The 27,161-nt window shown below is 37.0% G+C and overlaps 1 protein-coding gene across 4 annotated transcripts; it reads right to left on the reverse strand.

Annotated features, from left to right (window-relative positions):
• Positions 1-611: 611 nt before the first annotated feature.
• Positions 612-27,147, reverse strand: LOC114754827 (SAC3 family protein A). 4 transcript variants are annotated; one of them, XM_028943666.1, is made up of 15 exons: positions 26,950-27,147; positions 26,799-26,829; positions 26,596-26,667; positions 12,421-13,269; positions 11,656-12,084; positions 11,078-11,179; positions 6,038-6,135; positions 5,441-5,618; positions 4,081-4,566; positions 3,859-3,999; positions 3,505-3,564; positions 2,667-2,797; positions 2,260-2,393; positions 1,930-2,165; positions 612-1,099 (listed from the first exon to the last, which is right to left on the reverse strand). In XM_028943666.1, exons 3-15 carry the CDS (start codon positions 26,653-26,655, stop codon positions 998-1,000), a joined length of 3,006 nt encoding a protein of 1,001 aa, XP_028799499.1. In that variant the 5' UTR covers positions 26,656-26,667; positions 26,799-26,829; positions 26,950-27,147; the 3' UTR covers positions 612-997. The 4 variants fall into 4 exon arrangements, with proteins under 4 accessions (XP_028799499.1, XP_028799501.1, XP_028799500.1 ...); XM_028943668.1 differs by having other exon boundaries at positions 12,421-12,979; positions 13,074-13,269; positions 26,799-27,141; XM_028943667.1 differs by having other exon boundaries at positions 11,656-11,946; positions 26,799-27,143.
• Positions 27,148-27,161: the final 14 nt, after the last annotated feature.

The raw sequence follows: 27,161 nt of genomic DNA on the forward strand, positions 1-27,161 counted from the left end.
AATGTAAAAATAATTTACAAAGTGAGTGCATGCTTCAAAGAGGGTGCAAGATGGCTACTTCATAACATAATACACACAGTCAGCTAGGATTCAAATTTGAACCGATTTGATGGACCAAAAACTGCTGAACTGTATCATAAAATGTATATACTAATTAAATGCTCGTTTTTTCAAAAAATATTTTCAAGGGCCAACATCTATAAATACTAATCCCAATATATTAATTTGTTGATGTCCTTGAAAATATTTTATTTTATTTTTATTTAGAGAAGATACTAACAATCTAGGGTTACAAGTTGTATCAAACCCACAGCCTCCCACTTATCAAAAAGCTTTCATACCATTAAATTGCAAGACCATTAACATCTTAAAAAGAAAACAAAAACAAAAACCTCTTAATTAAACGGATTAAATCTTAGCTCAATTTTGTCCACCTTTCTCAATCCATCACCTCATCATAATTACTCAACAATATCTATACGAACAGCTATAAGAAAAAAAATATTAATTGCTCATCTCACAAGATGACGTATAAATAAGAACATGACAAACTCTCTCGATGACAAAAAAATCCTTTCTGCAGACATCGATTCTGTTTCTCGAGGCATAGATTATGGCATTTGTAACTGAATATGTTCTTTATTGCTTCATTTCTAGCTCAATTACATTAATTAGTCCTGTCCACGCCAGGAAAAGAATGCTAAACATTTTCAGAGCACTTAAAAATTTTCATTCAACTACAAAGCTTACACAGCCAATTTTCTTTCATTTGGCAATTTGTACCTTTTTAGCTCATATCATCGTTGGCTCTACTTACACATCTCTGACCTGAGACTAAAGTTACAAGAAAGCTCAGAGATAAGAAAACCTCTTCCTAGTTTGTTTTGAGATGCAACCTATTGCTACCATCTGGATTGTTGAGGGTTGCACCAGAATTTTTGCACTTGCTCTCAGATCTCAAAATTATGATATATTCATTTTCAAATAACCAACCTGGCTATAAAGGTGCCCTTGCCAAGAAATCATTAACAGCAAGATTGGCATCACCGTGGGCCACAGCATCTTCAGGTTCTGGCATGTACAAGCTAGAAGATGAAGCCTGCAAAACCACGATTATTGGCATCAAAGAAATATCACCCGACTAGAATATGTTCTTAAAGCTCATGTTATATCAACTAGACATGGAGTCCAACACATGCCAATCACTACTCATAACCCACTTATATCACATTGCTTCCCACATCTTTTAATATATAGATTATATGGGATATGGATTTCTCAGGTCAAGTAAACACGAGTTGAAGCATGTGATTTATTTACAGAGTAAGAATTGAGTGGAATGCAACAATTTTTAGTAACAAATTTCCAAATTAATAACTTCTAAACAATTTTTAGTAACAATTTTTAGTAACAAATTTCCAAACAGTGACCGACAAATAAAAAAGTCTGATTAATTCTTAGATTAACGTGAACTGGACGTGGTTTTCCATCGCACAAAATCTAAAGGTGAGTCGCTTTGTTTGCAGTTTATGAATAGTAAAACTTTCTATAAATTTCATTTTATAGATTTAGTCATGAGGTAAGAGACAGCCGTTACTCAATGCCCCCATAAATGCAAAAGCTTCACCAAAGTAAAAAGGCTGTGAGGGATTTGGGTCCCCTCAGTTGAGAGATATTAACCATTAGATTGTGATCTAACAGTGTTCAGGGAAGAGTTACTACTTACCTTGAGATATCATTAGATCACAATCTCAGTTAATGTCCCTTAATTGAGGCTTAGTTGAGGGGATCCAAATCCAAGCCTCTAAATATATTGCTGAGCTGAGGCTAGATTTTAAGCAAAAAGCTCATGTACTGCGGAGGTACTAGGTTTGGTCTGACTCAATTAGCAAACTTTGTAGGGGGCGAAGAGATAGAAGCCAAACATACTTTCGTATCAAGCAGCATTTCTCCATTGTTATCAGAAATAATTATGGCACCATGTACTTTCAACCATTCTACACACTCGTCAAAATCATCTGCATCCTTCTCATAACTTTCCCCATTTGTAGTCATTGAAGTTGAGAATCCAAGAACCTGAGCAACATATGAAACAGGCACAGTAGGACGGTATGCCCGGCACATGCAATTCACAGCTTTGTAACGCATCTTTTCAACACAAAGATCTGTGGAAGGGCAAAGAAAATTTTCAGTCTATTCCTTGTAAGAAAGAAGTTATGAATAAGCTGTGTCAAAAGAGATCAATTACAGGGTACCCACCCATAAGACAGGTGTTCAAGTTAGGAGCTGCTTTGTATAATCTGAAAAATGCAACATAGTTTCCAGAAGTTACAGCTGCCCGGACAGCAAGGGCATGTTTTACAGCCTCGTCCTCTTTTGCTTTGACAGACAATCTGGCATCATCAACATTTGACATTAGAATCCTAGGTCTTCTATCCGCATTGCATGATGTCAAATGAGCATGATCAGTGCCTAAGAACCACAGTTTCAGCCTTGACATCATTATGAATTATTTTTACAGCCTAGGGGGCAAATCCAGCTTCACTAAGGTTACCTTCAGACTAAGTTTTATACTAGATTTGAGTCTCTAAAGGGATAGGTCATAGCAAATTATTAGTAAATACAAAAAATACATCGATGTAATCAAACCAAGGGATGTAACTAACCTTGACATTGATGATAGGAGATCTCTGTTATTATTTGAATGCAATATAACACAAAGCAAGTTGTAAGCAGCAAATTCCATATGAGATCCCTCAATCCCTTCAGCATATAGAATTTTTAGCTGAGATTGGCACTGATATCACACCAAAAACAAAAAAAAAAAACAAAAAAAAGAAAAAAAAAATAAATATGTCAAACTTCGGTATCATGCAGGTAAATATCATCAACAGAATCATTAAATTAAGTTAAAATATTATAGTAAAAAAAAAATATTCTGAAACACCTATCTAATTCCACCAAGCACATTCCATACTATAGTTTCTGACTTTTATTTCAATTAAGCAATCGAAGACAAATATAGGTGTATATAGCTCTATCTAGGCCATTAATTGCAATTTTGGCATGTGAATAAATCATTTAAAATTCCACACAACAGTGAATAAGTAACTCAAAATGATCATGGTCACTGCTTCAAATTTAAAAATTGTCATAATTTATTAAAAAAAATACTACTTTTTGCATCTGTAAAAGCCATTGTCGACCACCTCAGATTTTAAACATATTTTGCAATGACAGTTTTATAGCATTCAGAACAAGCAACCTAATAGCAATCCCCAGGGTGAATATCAACTATCTACGTTCAGATTCGCTCAAATAGAATAGCACATGAATGACTACAATGTTATCTGAAAAATTTGATGGTGGATAAAGTCCAATAGCATGACTTCATTATGAATAATACATACGGATAATAATTGACCATTAAAAGAAATAGCAAAGAAGTCAAGAGAAGACAAAAGGAATTTAGACAAGTTAAATTAGAAACCATCAAGATATAACCTGATTATACTCAGGGAGGTCCCCAACTTCCAGTGCCAATCGGGCATGTGTTTCATACACCTAAGCAACAATTCAGAGAGTAAAAAGGTCAGAAATGTGGAAAATAACATACATCAAGATGAATGGGGGCAAAATAGAAAATAACAACATAACAAATGGAATGCAGAATAACAGCTACAGCTGAAATAGCTCTCTGAAGCAGCTAAGGAAAAATTAAAGGCGCCAACAACAAATCCATCTCTACAGGTTTAGCTAAACAAATATAAAAACACCAATGCAATTGAACCAAAAACAAAAAAGGAAAAAGAAAAAGTTCTCAGAAATAATGCACAAGGTTATAAAACTCAAGAATACCCTGACTGTTAGTTGATTACGTATCCGTTGTACTGTTAGGTCTTGACGGATTGACTTTAGCTGATCACACTTATAAAGGTAATTTTTCTGAGAATTTTGAACCATCAGTAGAGCTTTTTCAAGAACTTCTTCAGGTCTCACCTGCATTTTAACAATTACATAATATTTAGTTACCCAGATGCAGGGAGGGATCAGAAGATCAAGAGGGAAAGGGGTACTTACCGTGGCAGGATCAGGTGCAGATGTAAGGCGTAGGTAACGCTTCTCAATTTCCTGGCAAGTACCCTTCACAGTAAGAGCATCCCAGTCAATGTCCTCAACAGCTTTGTTGCCACCATCTTCAAAGCTTTTGCTTAGCACCAAGGCGCTAGCTCTTCTGTTGTAGAGGTTTCCAACTCCAGCATTTTTGGGTCTTAAGTGACTGTTTTCTGAACGATGCCCTTGTGCTAATTCAAATCGCTTAGAACGATTTTCTCGTCTCTTTCTTTCTTCTGGTGAATCTGCAAGAGCTATAGCACCAGAATAATACACTGCAAGACCTTGCTCGTTATCACTATCACTAGATGCATCACCATTTTCAGAGGGAATAGGAGCTTCAGCAAGACGCTGCTTCTTACACATCCTTTGAGGAGTCCTATTAGAAGTTCTCTGAAATACTGAAGTCCATTTATTATTCCTCAGACCATCCTCCTTGCTCTCCACTACCACCTGCATGTCATGCATCATATAAAGGACTTACTGCACGACTTCTATGAGAGAGACATGTGCTTGTACGAGTTGCCTTAGAAGTATTTACTTATTAAATAAACAATACTAGTGTTCTTCGAAACAAAGATAGGATCATACTATCAGCAAGTAGATACGCGCACACTAACAAACCTATGTAAGCTTGTATGAGTTTTGGGAACATCAAAATGACAAATGCCATGCTATCCATCAAAGGAACTTATTTAATAGAACTAAAATTATGTTTTTTAATAAACAAAGTAAGCTGAATAATCAAATTGTAGCAAAAAGAGAAAGGTAAAGCTTCAGTTCAGGATATAAATAAAATCAACCCTTAGTTTAAGCTTCTATACTCAAAGCCCCTATCACCAAGTGATCAGGAGTTTGATCATACCACACTAATTCACATAATTTAATTAAATATAAATAAAAGGTCAGTACGGAGACCCATACTTTGAGACCGTAAGAAAAAAAAGGGTTGAAAAAAATGGATACTCAGATTGTAAGAAAAGAAAGGTTGGGGAAAATAAAAAAGGCTGTGGTCTAATACAGAAAGCACAATAATGAACACCGCATAAAAGACATTATGAGATGCTAAAGCAATTAACACAAGAAAGGTTGGGGAAAATGAAAAAGGCTGTGGTCTAATACAGAAAGCACAATAATAAACACCACATAAAAGACATTATGAGATGCTAAAGCAATTAACACAACACAGGCTGATGACAGTTTAAGTCCTGCAGAAGAACTATAATATCATAGATCTAAATGATAAGGCGCACATACCAATTAAAAAAAAAAAATCTTCAGCAAGAACCTTCAAGTCCATAAACTACTCATAAAAGCCTACACTTACCTTTCTTTCCTTTTCATTATGAGCCCAATTGCTGTATTTTTCAGCATGATTACTGTTTGGCACCAGATTGTCAGCAGGCTTCTCCTCTGGTAATGGCTCCCACCTGCTTTTAGATCTTCTATTTGGACTTCTTTTATACTTCGGCATTAAGGAATCATTTGTGGAGCACTCTGAACTACTGTATGAGTAGAAGACAAATAATACTATCAATTGCAAAGAAATGACCGAGCCTAAGGGAGTTTGGAAGTAAGAGAAAACGCAAAACTAAGGACAAGCTGATGGCAATTTCCTTCTTCCTAGTTCAATTTTTTAAGATTAACAAGAAAAAGGATATCGCAGGTAGATTATCTTTACAAATTTACAAATTTATCCACGTTAAAATTCTAGGAAAAAAGAATAAATGATGTAAATATAATAATGAAAATAATTAGCTAATGATCCAAACCCTCACACTAAAGAATGCAGAAACATTAGCTTATATATGCATATAACCCTCAATAACGAGTCACCGTAACTAGAAGCACCAGATGTGCACTAATAACTACATTTGATTGACATCACACTTTGCAAAATAGATCAACAGGGGAAAAATCATACTCTTTATTGATCGCATCTGAATCAGGAATTGGAAATAGTGGCTCAATTTCCCAATTTTTTGTGTACAGGGTACCATCAGCAGTTGCCTTGGTGATAATCTGCAATAAGAATGACAAATCTAATAAGATTATTGAGCCAAAGTGCAAACATAAACAATCTTCCAAATGAGTTTGTACATTACGCTAATAAAGGTCAAAGTGAAAACAAACTAGAAGTAAACATCCACCCAAAAAACTATAATCATAGTGGGATTAGGCTATATTTTGATTTTATTTGGGCTTAAGATTTTAAAAATGTTATTTCTTGGCAGCACCACAGGTTTGGTTTCAGAAAAAAGATTTCACTCGCTTAAAGCTTCATCACTTTTGTATCCTTTGATTTGATGATATTAATAACATTCTAGTAATTAACAAGGTAGTAAAAACTGGACTAGTCACTGAACCAGTCGAGACAGTGGTTCAAGGGTTAATAGGTCAAATCAGGGTCAACTCAGAGGCAGACCAGTAATAATTAATATATTATAATTTAATTAAAACACATAAAAATATTTATATTTTAATTTTGAAAACATAGTATTCAGTCTTTAAATAAATGTATAAATTACAAAACATTTATATTAAGAACTTTCTTCTCCATTATTTTTTTTAATTTCTTCTCCTACCCATCACCCGTACATTCCTCTTGCTCTTTGACTTTTCTCCTAGTTATTCTCCCTCTTTCACGTGATCACTTGCCTCTCTCCTCTCCTCACGCATCACAAGTCTCAATAGTTAGTATGGTCTTTTCATTTACACTTGCCACGCTTCACCATTCAGAGCGAAAGGCAGCTTTCTTCTACATTTTGTTCTCTCTTTCTTCACCGGCGTCCATGGGTTTTCCGCACAAATCTAGTAAGTTCTTTATAAAGCATGATGGCAACAGTCTAATAAGTTGCAGGGAGATCTTGCCATTGAGAAGAACGACGGTGAGGAAACGGTCACAACGGCAACCAAGTTCAACTTTCAGAGCAGAATCCGGCGATGCTCTAGTCTATCTTTGTTTTTTTTTTTTTTTTTTAAGTTTCTGAGCATGGGAAGCTTTGGGAAAAGAAAAAACCCGACTAACCCACCCAGACCCATGAGTTGCCAGGGTTAATCCCGATTACTCCGAGTTAAACCGAGTCATGCCGGTTCATAGTGATCTCGGTTTTGTTAACCAACCAAACCGGACAAGTGACCGGTTCACCAGTTTCTAGTTTGAACCGACCGGTCCGGTCCGGTTTTTCATACCATGGTAATTAATTAATAAGAGTTCAATTAAAATTTATCCTTCATCCACCTATCCTCTTTGTTCCTTCTCAAGCATGTATCAGCACATTTCTCTAGTTATTTTCACAACTCTCCAATGCATCAGCTCTCGATCTCAACATTTTATCCTCCTGGCTCTTTTCACTCCCTCTCCCTATCATCATCATTCAACACTACTCTCCCACCTGTTCTCTCTTCCCACTCCTTTCTAAAGTTTAAACTGAATCTGCAACTTTTCCAAAGAATATGAAATAATATCAAAGTAGCTGGAGTAGCTACCTTCAGTGTTATTATAATCGTGCGATTCGGGATACAAATCTCACGATTCATTACAGAAAATACACTGGGAGATACGAATCTCCCAATGTATCTTAAGGGAGTCTGAATCGAGCCCTGAATGCGATTCACAACGGAATCACGTGAATCACACGACGCCGGTGAATCGCGCGATTCTGGGCAGTGTTGGGTGGCGCAGATCCGACCCGGACCTATGCGCGACTCGACACAATGAAACCGTCGTTTTATATATATATATATATATATATATTGAATTTTTGCTTTTTTTCCGGTTATATAATGAAGGAAATGACCCAACCCTATTTTTTTATTTCCCTGCTCTTCTTTTCACGTTTTACTCTCTATCTTGTGCCCCACGCTTCTTTTCTTCTCTTCTATCGGTTCCTGGCTGAAATTTAGTTTGCATATTGAAGTCTCGAGTCTCCTCTTTTGCTGGTTCTTTCTCTTCTCTTCTATTATGTGGTATTTTTTTCCTTTATTTTTTTTACTGGATATTATATTGGTGGGAAAAATGAGTCAGAATCAGAATAAGATGAAAAAAGAAGCTGACATTACATGGAAACATTGTGAAAGTGTTCCTCCCCATAGACTTATGGTTAAATGCAAATACTGTTCACATCAATGTTGGGGTGGGGTAGCCAGGATGAAACATCATTTGGTAGGAACCAGAGAAAATGTGAGTCTATGTACAAGTGCTCCCGATGAAGTTAAAAAGTTGTTTGTTAAAATGCTAGAAAATAAAGAAAAAAATAAAGATGCTATTAGTGTTGGAATATTTGAAGAAGCAACTGCTCAAGATGCTAAGGGGAAGGAAGACATCAAAAACTATCAAACAAAAAACAATGAACGAGATGGTAAAAGATAGAGATCTAGTAATTCAAGATATTTGTAAATGCATCTATGGTAATGCTTTACCATTCAATTTGGTAAGAAGTCCACTGTTTATTCAAATGTTAAAATTTGTTGGTGAATATGGTAGGGGTTTGAAACCTCCAAGTTATCATGAGATGAGAGTTTCTCATTTGAAAAAAGCTGTTGATAAAATTCAAGAAAGTTTAGTGAAGTATAAGAGGGATTGGGAGAAATGGGGTTGTACTTTGATGTGTGATGGTTGGACCGATGGTAAAAGGAGGTCTCTTGCTAATTTTTTAGTCAATAGTCCTAGTGGGACAGTCTTCCTAAAGTCAGTGGACACAAGGAGTGTGATTAAAGATGCTAAACAAATGTTTGAATTACTAGACAATATGGTTGAGGAAATTGGAGAGGATAATGTGGTGCAAGTTGTGACAGATGGTGCCTCAAATCTTGTGGCAGCAGGGAAGATGTTAGAAGAGAAGAGAAAAAAATTATTTTGGTCTCCTTGTGCAGCTCACTGCCTTGATTTAGTCCTTGAAGACATTGGGCAACTTCCGGTATTTTATAACACCATCACCAATGCAAAGAAAATAACAACATTCATTTATAGGCATACATGGGTCCTAAACTTGTATAGAAAATATTCCAAGGGAAGAGAATTAGCTAGACCGGCAGTGACAAGATTTGCAACAGCTTATCTTACACTAAGTTGCATATTCCGGCAAAAGAATGCTCTTCGAACCATGTTTGCTTCAAATGATTGGGTTTCTAGTTCTTTTGCTAGTAAAAGTGAGGGTAAGCAAGTGGCGGGCATGATTTTTGGGGATTCTAGATTTTGGAGTTCCATCAAATATTGCTTAAAGTGTGAGTCCACTTGTAAAAGTTTTGAGACTTGTAGATGGTGACTCTAAACCTGCTACGCCATGTATTTATGAAGCAATGGATAGGGCCAAAGAAGAGATTACTGACAATTTTGAAAAGAAGTAATCAAGGTATAAAAAGATATGGAAGATTATTGATACTCGTTGGAATTTGCAACTACATAGACCCCTCCCTGCGGCTGCCTACTTTCTTAATCCTAAGTAAGTTTTATACAATTTAAAGTTTAAAATTTAAATATTTATTATTTAATTGTATGCTAGAAAAAGATAACTTATTCATTATTTTTTTAGGTTCTATTATGATGAAAAATTTAACACGGATCAAGAAGTTTATTTTGGTTTATATGAAACTATTGAGAGAATGAATCCAGATAGAAAGACAAGATTTTTAGTTGATCAACAACTCGAGGCATTCAAATCTGCTAAGGAACTTTTCGGAAGGAGCATGGCAATAGATACTAGAAACAAAAAGCAACCTGGTATTATTCTCTAGTCTATACTATTTATAAGAATTTAATTTTTTAACCTTAATAATAAATCTGAATTTTGAAAAACATTCCTAATTATTTATTTTTTTTTTTTAGCTCTTTGGTGGGAAAGTTATGGAGGAGAAGGTAAGGAGTTACAAAAGATAGCTATGAGAATTTTAAGTCTCACATGTAGTGCTACTGGATGTGAAAGAAATTGAAGCACATTTGATCAAATCCATACTAAGCGAAGGAATCGCTTAGAACAACAAAGGTTGAATGCACTTGTATTTGTCAAGTATAACCTTCAACTTGAGATGAGACAGAAGATTAGAGAGGAAAAGGGAGAGACATATGATCCCATTTGTTTATCAGATATTGAATCTGATGATGAGTGGATCACTGAAAAAGAAAACCCGTACTTCCCAGTAGATGGGTCATGGATGGACATACATGAGAGTTTCACTCTTGATGAAGGAGCTCCAAGCAAGAAAAGAAAGAGGTATAATATTTTAAAACTAAATTTAAGTTGATTTTAGTTTAAATATATATCATCATACTTATTAAGTTTTCTTTTTCCCCTTGGGTCCAAGAAATTTGAATGCCAAAACCAATAGCAAGGGGAAATCTATAGTAGAACAAGAGAATGAGAATGAAGATAATGTTGAAGATGGGGAAGAAGAGGATGATGAAGAAGTGACATTGTTAATGGAGGATGATCATGAATTGAGTGACACTGATCTTGGAGATGACGAATGATGGATTGAATTTTATGTTTACTGACTTTAGTCTTTTTAAGTTAGGAGTTTGAATTTTGAATGGATTTTGGGGACTATTTATCTTTAAAATTTCATCTATTGGTTATTTCATTTTTTTTGGGCAGTGTATAGCACCTAATATTTACAAACTTTTAATATTTTTTTATGTGAAAATTACTTATACATTATCCTTAATAATTGTTCATGAATCTTATGATTCACGATATGGTACGATTCAAGATTCATAAAACCAGCTTTCCGATACACGATTCATATCCCGATTTGATAACCATGGCGACCTTGTCCAATATATGACATATTCAGTTGAATAATATCAAGGTTGAATTAAACTTCCGGCTTTCTCCAAGCTTCAATATCAGCATAGTGCAATATATAGAAGGTAAGGGGCAAAACAAAACTACTTTTACCCCTTTGTTTGAGAGGGGAGGGGGGTATGCAAAGAATTCAACTTTTTCTTGTTCCAAATAAAACTTACTTCCTTCATCACGGTCTGACATGCAGCCATTTGCTTATCATCTTTACATCGAGCCAAAGCTCTTTCAACATAGCCCCGCAAAGACTTGGGGAACATACCAGGCTGCACAGGAAAATATTTTAAGCTATTAATCAAATGATAGAATCACAGCCATCTTGCTTACAGCGCCAACATGATTTATCATATTCTTAATCGACTACTGAGAATAGAATGCTTCCAATACAAAATTTGGCTCTTAACTCCAACACTAGGCATATGATTACTAAGCCTTTGCATGAAATGGTTCCAAAAATAGATTCCCATGTCAACTAAGACTAGCTCTCGAATTTTCAATTAAGATGGCATTTAGCAAGCATATTGACATGATAATTGATCCACAAGTAGCTTCTCTAAATTCAAAAGCTTAACTTTCTAACTAGTCCTAGGCTTCTAGCAAAATGTTCGAGCATTTCTACGTACCTCCGTTCTTTCAGTGTAATAGGATTAAGTTAAATCAGATATATAAATAGATAGGTAAATGGCAATTGAAGCATATTTAACATCAATACAGTCAGTATCATTGGTTTGACAAATCTCACCTTAAGTATAGAATTGACAGCATCATTAGAGGGTACTTTGTCAGGTTGCTTTGGCAGTGAAACACTTATATAAGCAGGTTTGGGTGCTGCACTATTCAAAGTACTATCATTCTCAGCTTTGGGCAATCCTAAAGTCAAATTTGAAGCAATCCGAGGGTTTGTTGGAATCTGCAATTTGTTTACCCTTCTTGCATCCATAGATGGAGCAGCTTGTATGGGAGTTGAAGGCATCTGTTGAGGAGAAGGAAATTGTAAATCGGCTCCTTGAGAAGACGCAGTCTTCTGTTGATCCTGAAATTTATCATAAGAAGATTTTAAATCCAAAGGAGTTTGATAGTTTGGTTGTATAGTATTATTGTGGTGAATTTGAGAACTTTGAGCCCCATGTTTCCAGTAACCATCATGAGCACCATAAGTTACTGCACCAGGCTGACCACACAAGAAAAAAGAGTCAGTAAGTTAACCAAGGAAAAACTCCACCTCAACAAAATCATATGAAAATTTCCTAGAGCATCAAAGCCAAACAAGTCTAGTAATGTCGCACAATTATTTGTGCACTGTCATATCTCAGTCCCAGTAGTTGTCATATTTTAATATCAACTCTGTAAGGCATGCATAACATATAGCAATCAACTATAATACGATTTATCATATAAATATTATTAACAACAAATTCTCTGTAATGTTTAACTTTTGTCAGTAATTTAAATTCGCTATTATTAATTAATAGAATCTATTTTATGACTCTGTAAGGATTCTCCAAACCTGCAAAGAAGGCATGGTAGAGGAGTTAGATTCTGGCCTCCAATATGGAGCAGCATATGACTGCAGAGGCTGGCTATTAGGAGTTACATAGCCACTAGTAGTTGCAGGAATAGGACAACCTAAAGTAGATGAACTAGTGACAGATAAGTTCTCTGTCCCTGGTGCACAACTGACTTCTGTTTGGCTGTAATAGTCTGCCCACTGTTTGTATTGTTGCTGATACTGCAGTGATGTAGTTGCAGTACCAGAACTATAAGCAACTGTAGAATCTGGGGCGTAATTTGTATAAGGATGGGATGAATAATTCGGATAATTGCCATTATTCCACAGTGTCGTCTGATTTCCATAGTTGCTGTTTTGGTATCCACCAGGAGTCTGATAATCACCAGGATTGTAGTAAGTGCTTGAATAGCTTGCAGATCCAGCATAAGACCCAGTATTCTGAAAGGAGGAAAGAGGCTGATAAGGAGCACCTGTGTTTTGATATGCTCCTAAAGGCTGTGAGTAGGTATGATTAGGTTGCTGCTGATAGTTGTTATAGTAGCTTGCGTATCCCATGCTGCCATAACCATATGGATTAGAAGAACTTGGGTATGATGTGTATGCATTGTAATCTTGTGGTACATTAGCTGTTCCCAAATTTGATGAATTACCAGCAACTGATGATGCATTTTGACCATCTTGAATGCTTCTTCCAGGTGGCTGTGTTTGCTGATCATATTGGTAGGTGGGGTTCGAATAAACTCCATTTTCTGTGGAGCTATGAACAGTCCAAGATACAGCTTCAGGCCCAGTTGTTGAGGGGACATATGAAGAGGACTGCTGCTGGTTTGCTTCAATGTGTCGATTCTATTGAGAAAAAATGTGGGAGCAATAATTAGCATCAACAACATGAAGAACGCCAGCATCAAGAATAATACATCACAACCAAGAAGAACCTAAGAAATTTAATTGTACAACTGATGCAAAGATGCGAAAGCATTACAGGCCAAATAGCGTCAAAGAACAAAAAAGGGTATGAAAAGAGACAATAAGACAAATCAACAAAGGTATTTAGTCAACAAGTTTTCACAGTTATAACAGAAGTTGCAGTAATTGCAAACATTATATTGTGATCCAGTGATAGGTAATTACTCCTCTACGGATGACAAAATGACATGAATGCCCATAAATCCATTTTAGTTAAGATGTGAGGGCTAGCGGAAATTGTGGAGGTTAGCATTCCCCGTGTATGCATCATGCTCAAATCAAAATGTTTTAAAAATTTGTTTATAATGACAAGTCCTTCCAAAACAAAAGAGACAAAAAGTCACAGATTCATTAGCTATAAAAAGCTCTAAAATGCCTTTCTAAAATCCACAAAGGAAACCTCCTAGAATAACCAATAGCCGAAGCCCACAGAGGACAAGAAAATAATACCCCAAATTAGGTGCATAGGAAGAAATTTCTGATTCACCTTCCATTCTAACTAAAACAGCTTCCATATGATCATATCCCAGTGTAAATCCACAATTACCCCCAGCTCCCCCCCCCCCCCAAAAAAAAAAAACCCCACACATACGCACACAAGAAGGGGGAAAAAAAATTAAGAAAAATGGTTTAAACCAATAGTTGAAACCCAAAAAAAGGCCCATAAAACAACTCCCCCAAACTCAGAAGTGCGGTGAGAAACTTCTGATTAAACATTCTCACATTCTAATTTTAACCAAAACAGCTTTCCAATCCCATTGTAAATCCACAACAGAAATTCCCCCAAAAAATTTTTTTATTATACTAATGGTTGAAACCCATAGAGAGACCAAGAAAATAGTTCTCTGCCAAATCAGATGTGTATGAAACTTCTGATTGAACACTTGAGTTCTAGCGGGCCAAAGCTGCCACAAACCAGCCAGAACAGCACACTGTGAAAGAATTTTACGCGCCTTGTTTCCAACAAAACAAGTGTACTTAACGGTTAACAAACCCTCCAGCTTAGCTTGACACACCAATCCTCATGATCAATACCAAACCTATTACAAATTTCCTAAGCTGCTTTGCAATGCAATAACAAATTATTATCAGTTACTGAACCCCAAAAACTTCCCATAAACATGGCAGGAATATAGCTGTATTAGGCCTTCAAATTTCAAGCACATCATTTGTATACCTTCAAGGAAACCTTGAATCTCAACGCAAATTTATTTAAAAAAAAAAAAAAAGGAAGGAGGGAAGAAAATGTGCTGACATGGGGATCAAAACCATTACAGCATGGTTCAGAACCTTATGCTTAATAGATTAAAAATTAAAAATGTATATAAGAGTAACCAATTGACGCCTGTGTCGATCAAAATTAGTCTTAAACCTCTCTTAACTTTTCATAAGATGAATTTTTACAAAATAAACCGCTGAATTAATTAATTCTTGTCACAAAAAGTACCATAAAATTTGACACTAGTGTGAAATTGTATTGTGCCCTATTGCTTAATATTAAAATAAAGTACAATATAAATGTGAGCATGTTTGTGTATAAATCAACTGCAAGAAATTAATAATTATTTTGACTGGATACTTGTGGTTATTCAGTTTCCATACAATTTCATAACGATGACCAGCATAGTAATTACTTCTAATCCAATAGTTGGATCATGAAAACCAAATCCAACAGTAAAATATTCAAAGATATAAAATATGTCAAATCTTAAGTTAGTTTATGTTGACGCTACTTGGGCCTTGGGCCTTCCTTATTTAGCAGCATTTAATCAGATTTAATTTCCTACCAATCTCCTAGGATAATGGCAGATCTGATTTCGTTTTTGAATTTTGAATTTGCTAATTTTCCTGATTCTCCTCTGATTATGTAACTATGGACTGATCCTAAAATCTTCTAATAACCAAGAATTATTCCTATAAGTATTGTACAATGTCATTCGAATAAAACAATCTTTTCTGGCATCAAAACATTCATGGTATCAGAGCAATAATGATCCGGTTCGGCTTTGTGCTAGACGGGGAAGGCCAGGGGGGTTCAACCTCATCAACACACAACACCATGTCATTGATGAACCCAACTGTGAACCACCAAGTGCCAAATGATGCCAACATGTCTCAAATCACTATCCATCGTTTGAATGGACAAAATTACCTCCAATGGGAGGCCAGCGGCAGAAAAGGGAAATTTGGATATCTAAATGGAGCAACAAGAAAACCAGACCCCAAAAATGCAAAGTGCAGCATGACTCGATGATACAATCATGGCTGGTCAACTCAATGACCACAAAGATCAGTGTGAGTTTTACCTTGTTCAAATCTACTCGGGAAGGATGGGAGGCAGCTCATAACTAGACTAACTCAAACAAGGTCCCTTTAATATTACTAAGTATTGGACTACTCTAGTTGCTTTGCGGCAGCAACTAGATCAATACGACACCCATGCGTGGTCGTGCACAGCTGATGCTCATTTATATGCCAAGATCAAAGGAGAGAAAAGGATATATAAATTTCTTTTTGGACTGCAACCTTCCTATGATGAAATTTGAGGTAAAATCACGAACCAGGAAAAACTACCAAGCCTTCATGAAGTGTTTTTCATGGTAAAACAAGAAGAAAGTCAAAAGAAGCTCAATGCTCCAAGATAATCAAGTGGAGCAAAACCTGAAGCAAATGCCTTAATGGCTAAGGGCAAGAAGAATGGCAAATGGTGTGACCATTGCCAAAAATCAGGACATACTCAAGATGTGCGCTAGAAGCTACATGGAAAACCACCCAACCAAAAGGGAAAAGGCAAACCTGAGGCAAGAGCCCAAGCAACTGCGAACACAGATTCAAAAGAAGATCTTGGTAGCAACCTAAAGAAGGAGGAACTAGAATTCCTTTGAAGATTACTAGAGAAACATCACACCAAAAAGAAGCTAATAACTACGAGTAATGTAGCTTACACAGGTAATGCAGTCCTGGCCCTTAATATCGAGGTTCATCATAATCAAATATGAATAGTTGATTCTAAAGCCACTAGTCACATGACCGGTAACACTAATCTTCTTCAAAATGTTAAAGCATGTGAAACGATTATGTTCATAAAGTGGCTGATAGAAAATGCATTAGTTCATGGAATTGGTGAAGTTTGCATGTTTGGTGATATGAGACTTAAAAATGTTTTATATGCTCCTAATCTAAAGTGCAACCTGATTTCTGTGAGTAAAGCTACTCTGTCCCAATGCTGTAACATCAACTTTTCTACTGCTTTATGCTTATTTCATGACATGGAGTCAAGGAAGAGGATTGGCACAGCTAGGTCACTAGAGGGGCTTTATTGTGTGGATCATCATCAAAGCAAAGAGACTCAAGGTGTGACTTTTGCTGCAGGAAGGAACTCCATCAAGCAACTCTTGAATAAAGGAGCTGCATTATGGCATTATAGGTTAGGCCATCCAAGTCCTAATTATATGTCTAGAATGTTCCCCAATTCTATGAATAAAAATAACTTTTCTATTCCTTGTGAAGTATGCCAACTGTCCAAACATACGAAAAGCAATTACAAAGCCCATCCTCATACATTTTCTCACCTTTTTTACTTGTGCATAGTGACATTGGGGGGCCAACCCGCTTTTCAACCTTAACAAATGCAAAATGGTGACACTAAATGATGATCACACACAAGTCACTTGGGTGTTTCTCATAAAAGAAAAATCAAACCTTACTCAAACTATCATGAACTTCCACAAAATGATTATGAATCAATTTGACACATTAATAAAGTTCTGCGCAACGATAATGGGAGGGAACATATGAACTCAAATCTTCAAGTCTACCTCAAACAACATGGGATTATACACCAAACAAGCTGTGTAAACACATCCCAAGGGATAGCTAAAAGAAAAAATCGCCACCTTCTTGAATTGACCCGAGCCATTATGACAACCAATAATGTGGCTAAATTTTACTAGGGAGAAGCACTCTTGACAACCACACATCTCATAAGTCGCCTACCATCCAAAACACTCAACTTTCACACTCCAATACAAGTTCTATCTAAAAACTACCCAAACTCACACCTACTCAGATTCCCAAAAAGGTGTTAGGATGCATAGCATATGTCCATAATGACCATGGCAGCAAACTTGACCTTCGTGCCATTAATTGCATATTCCTTAGCTATTCCTCTAGCCAAAAGGGGTACAAATGCTACTCTCCCAGCTTCGAAAAGTTCTCTGTCACAATGAATGTTACCTTTGAAGCAACTCAACCCTACTACACCAAAACACCCATTTAGGGGAAGAGTGAACGGGAATGGGAATTTTTGCTTCTTGAAAATGAACTTCAACCTGCTCCAAACTTGACCACACCTACACCTGAATCCCAAACTACCATAAATCTACCTCAAGCCGAGCCTCTCCAACCTATTCTAGTAAATCTAGGCCTGAATTCAAACCCGGACAGAACTGAACAAGAGCCTGGTAATGCCATAAATGAGGAATCTGGTACCATGGACCCTAATGATCCAGAATCCGCAGAATCTAAAGGTGAAGAAGCCATTCCAAAATCTGCAGAATCTGAAGGTGAAGAAGCCTGAAGCTGAGACAAAGCAACACAATGAAGTGTCCTCTAGTCCTGAGCAACGCCAAGACTCAACTTCAACTCCTACTCCTAATGATCTTGGGTGGCCTATTGCCTTGAGAAAAAGGGTAAAATCCCGTACTAGACATCTTATCAGTAACTTTGTTTCATATGACCAATTGTCATCCTCCATGCATAGCTTTGTTACAAGGTTAGCAAGTGGACACATATCGGCTGCTTACTAAGAAGCCATAAGGGATCCGAATTGGAGAGGGGCCATAGAAGAAGAATTGAGGGCTCTAAATAAAAACCAAACCTGGAAAATAATTAAACTACCAGCCGGGAAGAAGACTGTTGGGTGCACGTGGGGTTTCACAAGGAAATACAATTTGATGGCACAATCAACAAGTACAAGGACAGACTTATGGCCTTGACTATTAGGAGACCTTTGCCCCTGTCGCCAAACTAAATACAATCAGAATGCTTCTATCTCTAGCTGCAAATTTAGATTAGCCACTACACTAACTTGATGTGAAAAATACTTTTCTAAATAGAGATCTAGAAGAAGTATACATGGATGTTCCACAAGGCCTAGTAGAACATAATAGGCTAGGGAGAACATGTAGACTCTACAAATCACTCCATGGATTGAAACAATCTCCTAGAGCGTGGTTTGAAAGATTTACTAAAGCAATTAAAAATGTAGGGTTTTGCTAGTAAAGCTTGGGCCGTGGGCCTCAAAACCCTAACCCTAATTAGTGTTGTAGCCTAAAACCCTAATTAGGGTTAGTTATTGCAATTTAAGTTTCAGATGTAATCTAGGATTTAGGGATATTATTTTGTTTTATCATTCAAACTAGTATCTTTTTGATTTTCCCAAAATTTCGACCTATCCCTAAGATTTTGACCTTCTGCCCTCATCTATATGGAGCTATTGTAACCTATTTATATTCTACTACTTCATTCGAATAAAATCAATTCAGAACCATAAGAGTTCTTCATGGTATCAGAGCATCGTGATTAGATTTGGTATGGGCCTGCCTCATGAAGGCCAAATAAACCCTAATCTAGCGTCAACAAACCCTACTGGTTTGGCAGCAAATGTGAGCAGCAACCTTAGTGCATCTGAGACCCATCCTTCCTCTATTACCATTCATCGCCTCAATGGTGAGAATTACCTACAATAGGCGGCTAGTGTGCAGCTGTTTGCCATGGGAAGAGGCAGATATGGATACCTTATTGGAGCTGCAGAACAACCAACAGCCACAGACGAAAAATATGCAAATTGGGAAGCTTAGAACTCAATGGTGCAAACATGGCTTATTAACTCTATGACTACAAAAATTGGTGCACACTTCTCCTTCTTTCCAACAACACGAGAAGTATGGGATGCAGCCAAAGATATGTTTGCTGCTGTTAAAAACAAGGTTGCCGTTATTGATATTGAATGATTTTTACATGATTTCAAGAAAGGCAACCTTTTAGCGACCTAATACTACACTGAATTGGTGTGACAGCATGTCGGCAATTCAGATGATTCACAACCTAGTTCATCATGACAGGAATAAACACGTGGACATTGATAGACACCTCATAAAGGAGAAGATTGAATCAAATATTATTGATCTTTCACACATAAAAAACTCATTTCAAGTAGTTGATGTTCTTACAAAGCCTTTGGAATGGCCCAAGTTTGAAAACTTCAGAGACAAGCTAGGCAAGTTGGATATCTACTTGCCAGCTTGAGGGGGAGTGTTAGTAAAGATGGGCTGTGGGCCTCAAAACCCTAACCCTCATTAGTGTTGCCACCTAAAACCCTAATTAGGGTTAGTTATTGCAATTTAAGTTTCAGATGTAATCTAGGATTTCGGGATATTATTCTGTTTTATCATTCAAACTAGTATCTTTTTTATTTTCCTAGGATTTCAGCCTATCCCTAAGATTTCGACCTTTTACCCTCATCTAGATGGGGCTACTATAACCTATTTATATTCTACTTGTGCAATTCGATGCTATTTTGTTCTTATTCGATATGAAAAACAGTGAGGTACATATATAGGCATGCGCCCTAACTAACCAAATCACTCAGGATACAGAACCAATGAAACAAATAAAATAAAATAAAATCTCCTAGAATCAGGGAACTTAAACTATTGCCGTCTATCTTCTATTTTCTTAAGTAAATAAAACCTAAACCTAATTAGGTTAATTTAGGCCAAGGCCCATATCGGCTCTAACACTCCCCCTCAAGCTGGTGAGTAAATATCCTTCGTTCCCAACTTGCTTTTGAGCTCATCAAACTAGGGCCTTGGTAATGCTTTGGTGAAGAAATCTGCTACTTGTCTGTGTGATGGAACATGCGAAAGATCAATTATTTTTGCATCCATCCTTTCTTTGATGAAGTGCTTGTCTATGTCCACATGTTTTGTCCTTTCATGATGAATAGGATTCCTGACCATCCCATAGCTAACATACTATCGCATCTTGGCCTGATCGGATTGCTAGGCACAAGTTGTAGCTCCTTCAACACTCTGAGTAGCCATAGCCCTTCACATACTCCGTGAGCAAGTGCACGAAGTTCTGACTCACTACTCCTAGATACCACCGATTGTTTCTTGCTTCTTCAAGTTACAAGATTTCCCCAAACCATAGTGCAGTAGCCTGAAGTTGATCTTCAATTAAGGAGAAAACCTCCATAGTCTGCATCGATATATGCATTATTTATTTCCAACTCACCACACTCTGCATCTGTATCACTTGTTTCTGTGTTGTTATGCCTGCTGTCCAAATTAGAATTTGAGTTTTCAAGGAGTTCTGGTGGTGGTTCTGGTATTGGTTGAGATGGAAATGGTGAGGCTGTTAAAACAGGGGTAGTACAAGTAGGAGTGGTTGATATAGTATCTTTGGGTTGAAGAAACTCCTATTCCTCACTACTCTCCCCCTGAATGGGTGTTTTTGGATGATAACTTTGGTTTTCATCAAAAGTTACATTCATGGTCACAAAATATTTCTTTAAGGGCGGGAAATAACACTTGTAGCCTTTTTGGGTGGATGAGTATCCAAGAAAAATACACTTGAAGGGTCTAAGGTCTAGGTTACCTCCATTATCATTGTGAACATAAGCAATGCACCCAAAAATTTTAGGTGGAATCTGAGTGTGAAGGTAGGAATTTGCATAGGTTTTAGCTAGGGTTTGGAGAGGGGTATCAAAATTTAGTGTTTTGGAAGGAAGACGGTTTATTAAATGCGCAGCAGTGAGTATGGCTTGCCCCTAGTAGTATTTTGGAACACTGTGTCAGTATTACGGATCTAGTTACCTCAAGAAGGTGACGTTTTTCCTTTCCGCTGTGCCATTTTGATGTGGGGAATTCACACAGCTCGTTTGATGAACAATCCCATGTTGTTTGAGGTAGGTTTGTAGATATGTTCCCATATATTCTCTCCCATTATCACTCCGAAGGATTTGAATAGAGGAATGGAACTGATTTGAGATCAGTTTGTGAAAATTTATTAATTTTTCAGGTAACTCAGATTTATCTTTCATTAGAAACACCCAAGCTAAGCGTGTGTAATCATCAATGAACGTGACAAACCATTTAGCATGTGTTAGAGAGGGAGTTCGAGTGGGACCCCAAATGTCACTGTGAATGAAAGAAGAAGGTTAAGTGAATTGATGAGAGTGGGGTGTGTAGACACCTTTAGTATGCTTAAACGATTGGCAAACTTCACAGGATAGAGATGAAAAATTTTTATTCAAAGAATCAGGTAACAATCTGGACATATACTTTGGGCTAAGATGTCCTAACCTATAATGCCATAATAACACTTCTTTATCAGTAAGAACAGATGGAAGAGATTTTCCAGTAGCAAAACTGGAAGCACTTGGTTGAGTCCACAATTGTTGAGCATCCACACAGTACAATCCCTCTAACATCCTAGCTTTGCCAATCATCTTCTCCGACTCCAAGTCCTGAAACAAACATTGAGTAGCGAAAAAATCAACATGACAGTGTTGAAATATGGCAGCTTTGCTCACAGATATCAAGCTACACTTTAAATCTGGTGCATATAGGACGGTTTTGAGAATTAAGCTTTCAAAGAGACATGCTTCACCAATACCATGAACCTTTAAAAATTTTCCATCTGCTACCTCTATAAACATTGGGAATGTGCACGGTTTTAAGTTTTGAATCAGCTTTGGATTTCTGGTCATATGGTCTGTGGCGCCAGAGTCAACTATCCACATATTCTCATGATGAATGTTAGTTTTTAGAGCAAGAATGACATTATATGTGTAAGCTATATTACCGGAGGCAACTAGTTGTTCTTTAGTCTCATTTTTCTAGGATTCTTCGGAGACATTCAATTTCCTCAGTACTGAGTTTATTACCATAATCAGAGTCACCTTTAGCTGTGGTAGCCCGTGAGTCACCTTTCCCTTTGCCTCTGTTTGCTGGTTTCCCATGAAGCTTCCAGCATACCTCTTTGGTATGTCCTGATTTTTGACAATGATCACAACATCTATTATTTTTCCGCCCTTTTCCATCATTTGACTGGCCACCCTTAGTGTACATAACACTAGAGTCAGACTCCAGCTATTGTGGTTGTATAGAGGTAGTAAGTTTTCGCCTGCTCTCTTCTTGCTTCACCATGAAGAATACTTCACGTAGGGAAGGAAGCTTTTCAAAGCTCATAATGCGTCCCCTGATCTCATCAAAAACAGGATTCAGACTTAGCAAGAACTTATAGATCCTTTTCTCCTCCTTGATTTTGGCGTAGAGTTGGGCGTCAGTAGAACAAGCCCATTCATACGTGTCATACATATCCAGTTGTTGCCATAATATTACCAGATTCGTCTAGAATTCTGTAACAGTTAGAGTGCCTTGTTTTAGTTTATCCAAGGCCGCCTCAATCTCCATGATCGCAGCATGATTATTGAGGGAGGCAAACATATCTCGTGCAGCCTCCCAAACTTTCTGTGCAGACTTGAACAGGGAGAAGCTTGCACTTATGTCTGTGGTCATTGAGTTTACAAGTCATGACTGGATCATTGAATCCTCTATTTCCCACTTTGCAAGCTTTAGGTCAGAGGACGGAGGTCGTTTCTCAGTGCCAGTGAGATAACCCAGCTTCCCTTTTCCAGTCACAAACAGACGAACACCCGCGGCCCATTGGAGATAATTCTGACCATTCAGCCGATGAATGGTGATTGACGAGGAGGTAGCATCGTTCGGCACTTGGTGGCCTGAACCCTGATCATTCGACGTTGCAGAGGTATTCAAGGCCAAGGAGTTCATGCCACCTTGACCGTCATTATCCAATCCGAATCCAAACTAGATCATGGTAGCTCTGATACCTTGTGCAATTCGATGCTATTTGTTCTTATTCGATATGAAAGGAGTGAGGTACATATATAGGCATACGCCCTAACTGACCGAATCACTCAGGATACAAAATCAATGCAAAAAAAATAAATAAATAAAATCTCCTAGAATCAGGGAACTTAAACTACTGCCATCTATCTTCTATTTTCTTAAGTAAATAAAACCTAAACCTAATTAGGTTAATTTGGGCCAAGGCCCATATCAGCACTAACACTACCACTTCATTCGAATAAAATCAATTCAAAACCATAAGAGTTCTTTAGGTTTTGTCCAATGCCAAGCAGACCACACACTTTCGATGAAGCATTCAACAGGTAAAATAGCTATCCTAATTGTATATGTTGATGATATCATTATGACTAGTGATGATGCAGATGAAATAACCAGATTTAAAAAGTCTCTAGAAAAGGAGTTTGAAGTTAAAGATGTTGAGGGTCTCAGATACTTCTTGGGTATGGAAGTGGCAAGGTCCCGTAATGGAAACTTTGTCTCTCAAAGGAAATATACCTTGGATCTATTGAAGGAAACAGGAATGCTAGGAGCCAAGCCTGCAAAATCTACAATGGCACCTATTGGCAAACTTGACAATAAAGAGGAAGATGAGAAAGATGGTAAAGCCACCATAAAGGATTGTAAAAGCAAGAAGAGAATCCAAAAAAGGACCCAATTCCTCTTGATGCTAAAAGGTACAAGAGACTAGCGGTAAAACTTCTGTATCTATCTCACACTTGCCTGACATAAGCTATGCAGTTGGTGTTGTTAGCAGATTCACCACTAAGCCACTAGAGGAACACATGAATGCAGTATATAGGATCCTGCATTATTTAAAAATGACTCTAGGTCGAGGACTCTACTTTGCCAAGGGCAAATCACAAGAAATAATAGTATATACCAATATACCAATGCTGATCATGCTGGGTATCTTCCTGACAAGTGCACTATGGTGTATGAAAATCTAGTGACATGGAGAAGCAAGAAATAGACAGTTGTCTCTAGAAGTAGTGCAAAGGCTGAACTGGCTTGTGGATATTGAGGATGCTAAGAGAATTGAAACTTGCATTTAGTGCTCCTATAAGATTGAGGTATGATAGTATGTCTACTATTGCTATGGTAAGAAGCCCAGTTCACCATGAGCGAACAAAACATGTAGACATTGACAAACACTTCATCAAAGAAAAAAGGGATGCTGGAATAATAGAACTAGCACATGTGCCATCACGTTGCCAGGTAGGAGACTTATTCACTAAAGCCCTAGCTTGATCACAGTTTGAAGAGCTCAGAAGCAAGCTAGGAATGATAGATATATATTCACCAACTTAAGGGAGAGAGTGTTGACGCTACTTGAGCCTTCAGCCTTCCTTATTCAGTAGCATTTAATCAGATTTAATTTCCTATCAATATCCTAGAATCATGGCAGATTTGATTTTGTTTTTGAACTTCGAATTTGCTGATTTTCCTTATTCTCCTCTAATTATGTAATTATGGACAGATCCTAGAATCTAGGATTATTTCTGTACGTATTGTACACTGTCATTCAAATAAATCAATCTTTTCCGGCATCAAATTATTCAGTTTATTTATAAAAACACAAATGTTTTAGAACTTCCTTTATGGTTTAAGGAAAAAATTAATCAGCATCGAAATATTAATGTTTTAGAACTTTCTTTATGGTCGAAGGAAAAATTTAATCAATATTGTCATAATATTCTAAGTGATTTACACTATTAATCTTCATTAACATATACATAGATATAATGGATGTTAAACCATATTATTCAAATCATTCTTGTACCAAAAAAAAAAAAAAAAAGGAAAGAATTTTAATTATCTCATCAAGATAATCACCCATTCTAGTTCATTTGAACTCATCCATACAAATCCCATTACTGTGTTGTGGGATTGTGGCATCCAACATGACTAAAAGCAAGTGTGACTATGTTTCATAAATAATATGGAAATTAAATACAGGGAACCTCAACTATATCATCAAGAGATGATCATGCAATCAGATGGTAACAAACCACACATATTACACAGATTTGACATTTAAGATGTTAATTATAATACACTAAGAAGACCTAAAAGTTTGGTCTTTCACAGAATTATGCTTAGTTTACAGTCTCAGTTCCATATAAACACTAAACTTCTACAATAAAATAAAGGGGTGCCCGAATAGTCCCTATCAGCAAAACTACTTTTTTATAATTGTGTAAGGGTCAACTCCAGCTGTTATCAGATCTTGTTGCTTAGACCATAAAATATGATTGCAAATCATGTCAGTGGTACACCTGTGCTTCCACAAAGCAGTGAGTTCTCCAAGGACAAATGTACAGGAAGGAATAGAGAAGGAAGAACCTCTTTTTAGCACCACAGGATTGGGCCAAAGATGACCCGTATTGTTCAAGGATTGTGACTAGCGCAGGACCCTATACCTTTTATATATTCATATTTATATTGAGTATTACAGGGAAGTAATATTCTTTCCTACTTTTTGGTGGCATGCCTAAGGTCCTAGAGGAAGAGGCAATGGCACAACAAATAGGAATGCTCTAAGGGCCTTAGGTCCCCAGAGAAGGCTACTGACTAGCCCCTACTACCAAGAGATTTCCCTAAGAAGGGTTGACCACCCAGAGAGACTACTAGTTCATAAAGGAATTCAAAACCTTGTGCATAAGAATGCAAAGGCTTAGCCTCAACTCCTACTCCACATTGATCGAAACCCCATTGCATATAAAATTAGAAATCTCATTATAAATAACTTCAGAACGAGACAATGACCAACATTTTAACCTTAATTTAAAGGAAGGAAAAGAATGCACAAGTATTGCAGCCAACAAACTTGCTATCATTTACATGCATAGTAACATTTTGCAAGACACATATTGGTGGCTCGAAATAAAATCAACAACTATTCATGGACCATGGATTGATGGTATTTACAGGATATATGACACAATGTCTTAGGAACAGTGATACAATAAAGGGTCTCTAAATAATCTAAACAATGTTGTGGAACAGTCCCACAGATTTCTTCAAGAAATACAAACCATTGAAAACTTCCGAAGTAATGCATTTTAGCTCTCAATAGAATATGGGTGAAAATTGAAAAGTTCAAAATAAGCATAAAGATCCACTAATTAGCAGGACAATTCCCAAAACCCTGCAATAATGCCGAAAGCAGTTTCGCTCACAGCCTTTACCGTGAAATAAAGTATTTCCACAATTCTACTAAGATAGACAAAGATACTTCACACATTACCTCGAATAAATGGGGCTCCCCAGGAGCTAACGTCTCAGTATTACTTCCTTCGTTCGTCATCTCGCGAACATCCTGATCGACCAAAGCAAAAGCAAGGTAAGAAAGCACACAAGTTGACTATGAAATAAATCAATTGCCCATGGCAGTTTTCACAAATTCCAACAAACCCTAATTAGCACACAACAGAGAGCAAAGGTTCTAACCTCCGAAAGCTCAGAGAAGGGAAGGTAACAACTACAACGATGCCAAATCGACGGATCAGATGCACATCGGACGAGACAGAAAATCAAAATTTTGGAACAGAGAAAATTTAGGAAAACAACAAAAATTAAAATCAAATAGCAAGATATTTAGGAATGATTAACAGGGTAGCAGACAGAAATTGAAAAAGCTACAGGGCAATGATTTTGCAATAAACTGCTATGAGGATTTTTGAGGGTTCGGTAAAATAATTTTTCTGTTCGGTTTGTGAGCCAAAAAAGAAAGAAAAAGACGAAAGGCGCTGAAGGGTCTGAACAACGGTGAGGCCGGTAAGACTCGTCTTCGGCAGTAGAGCCGTAGAGGAA

This window comes from Neltuma alba, unplaced genomic scaffold (genome assembly GCF_004799145.2).
Source record: "Neltuma alba isolate B1F8T4 unplaced genomic scaffold, ASM479914v2 tig00010196_pilon, whole genome shotgun sequence".
In the NCBI taxonomy this organism is placed as follows: Eukaryota; Viridiplantae; Streptophyta; class Magnoliopsida; order Fabales; family Fabaceae; genus Neltuma; species Neltuma alba.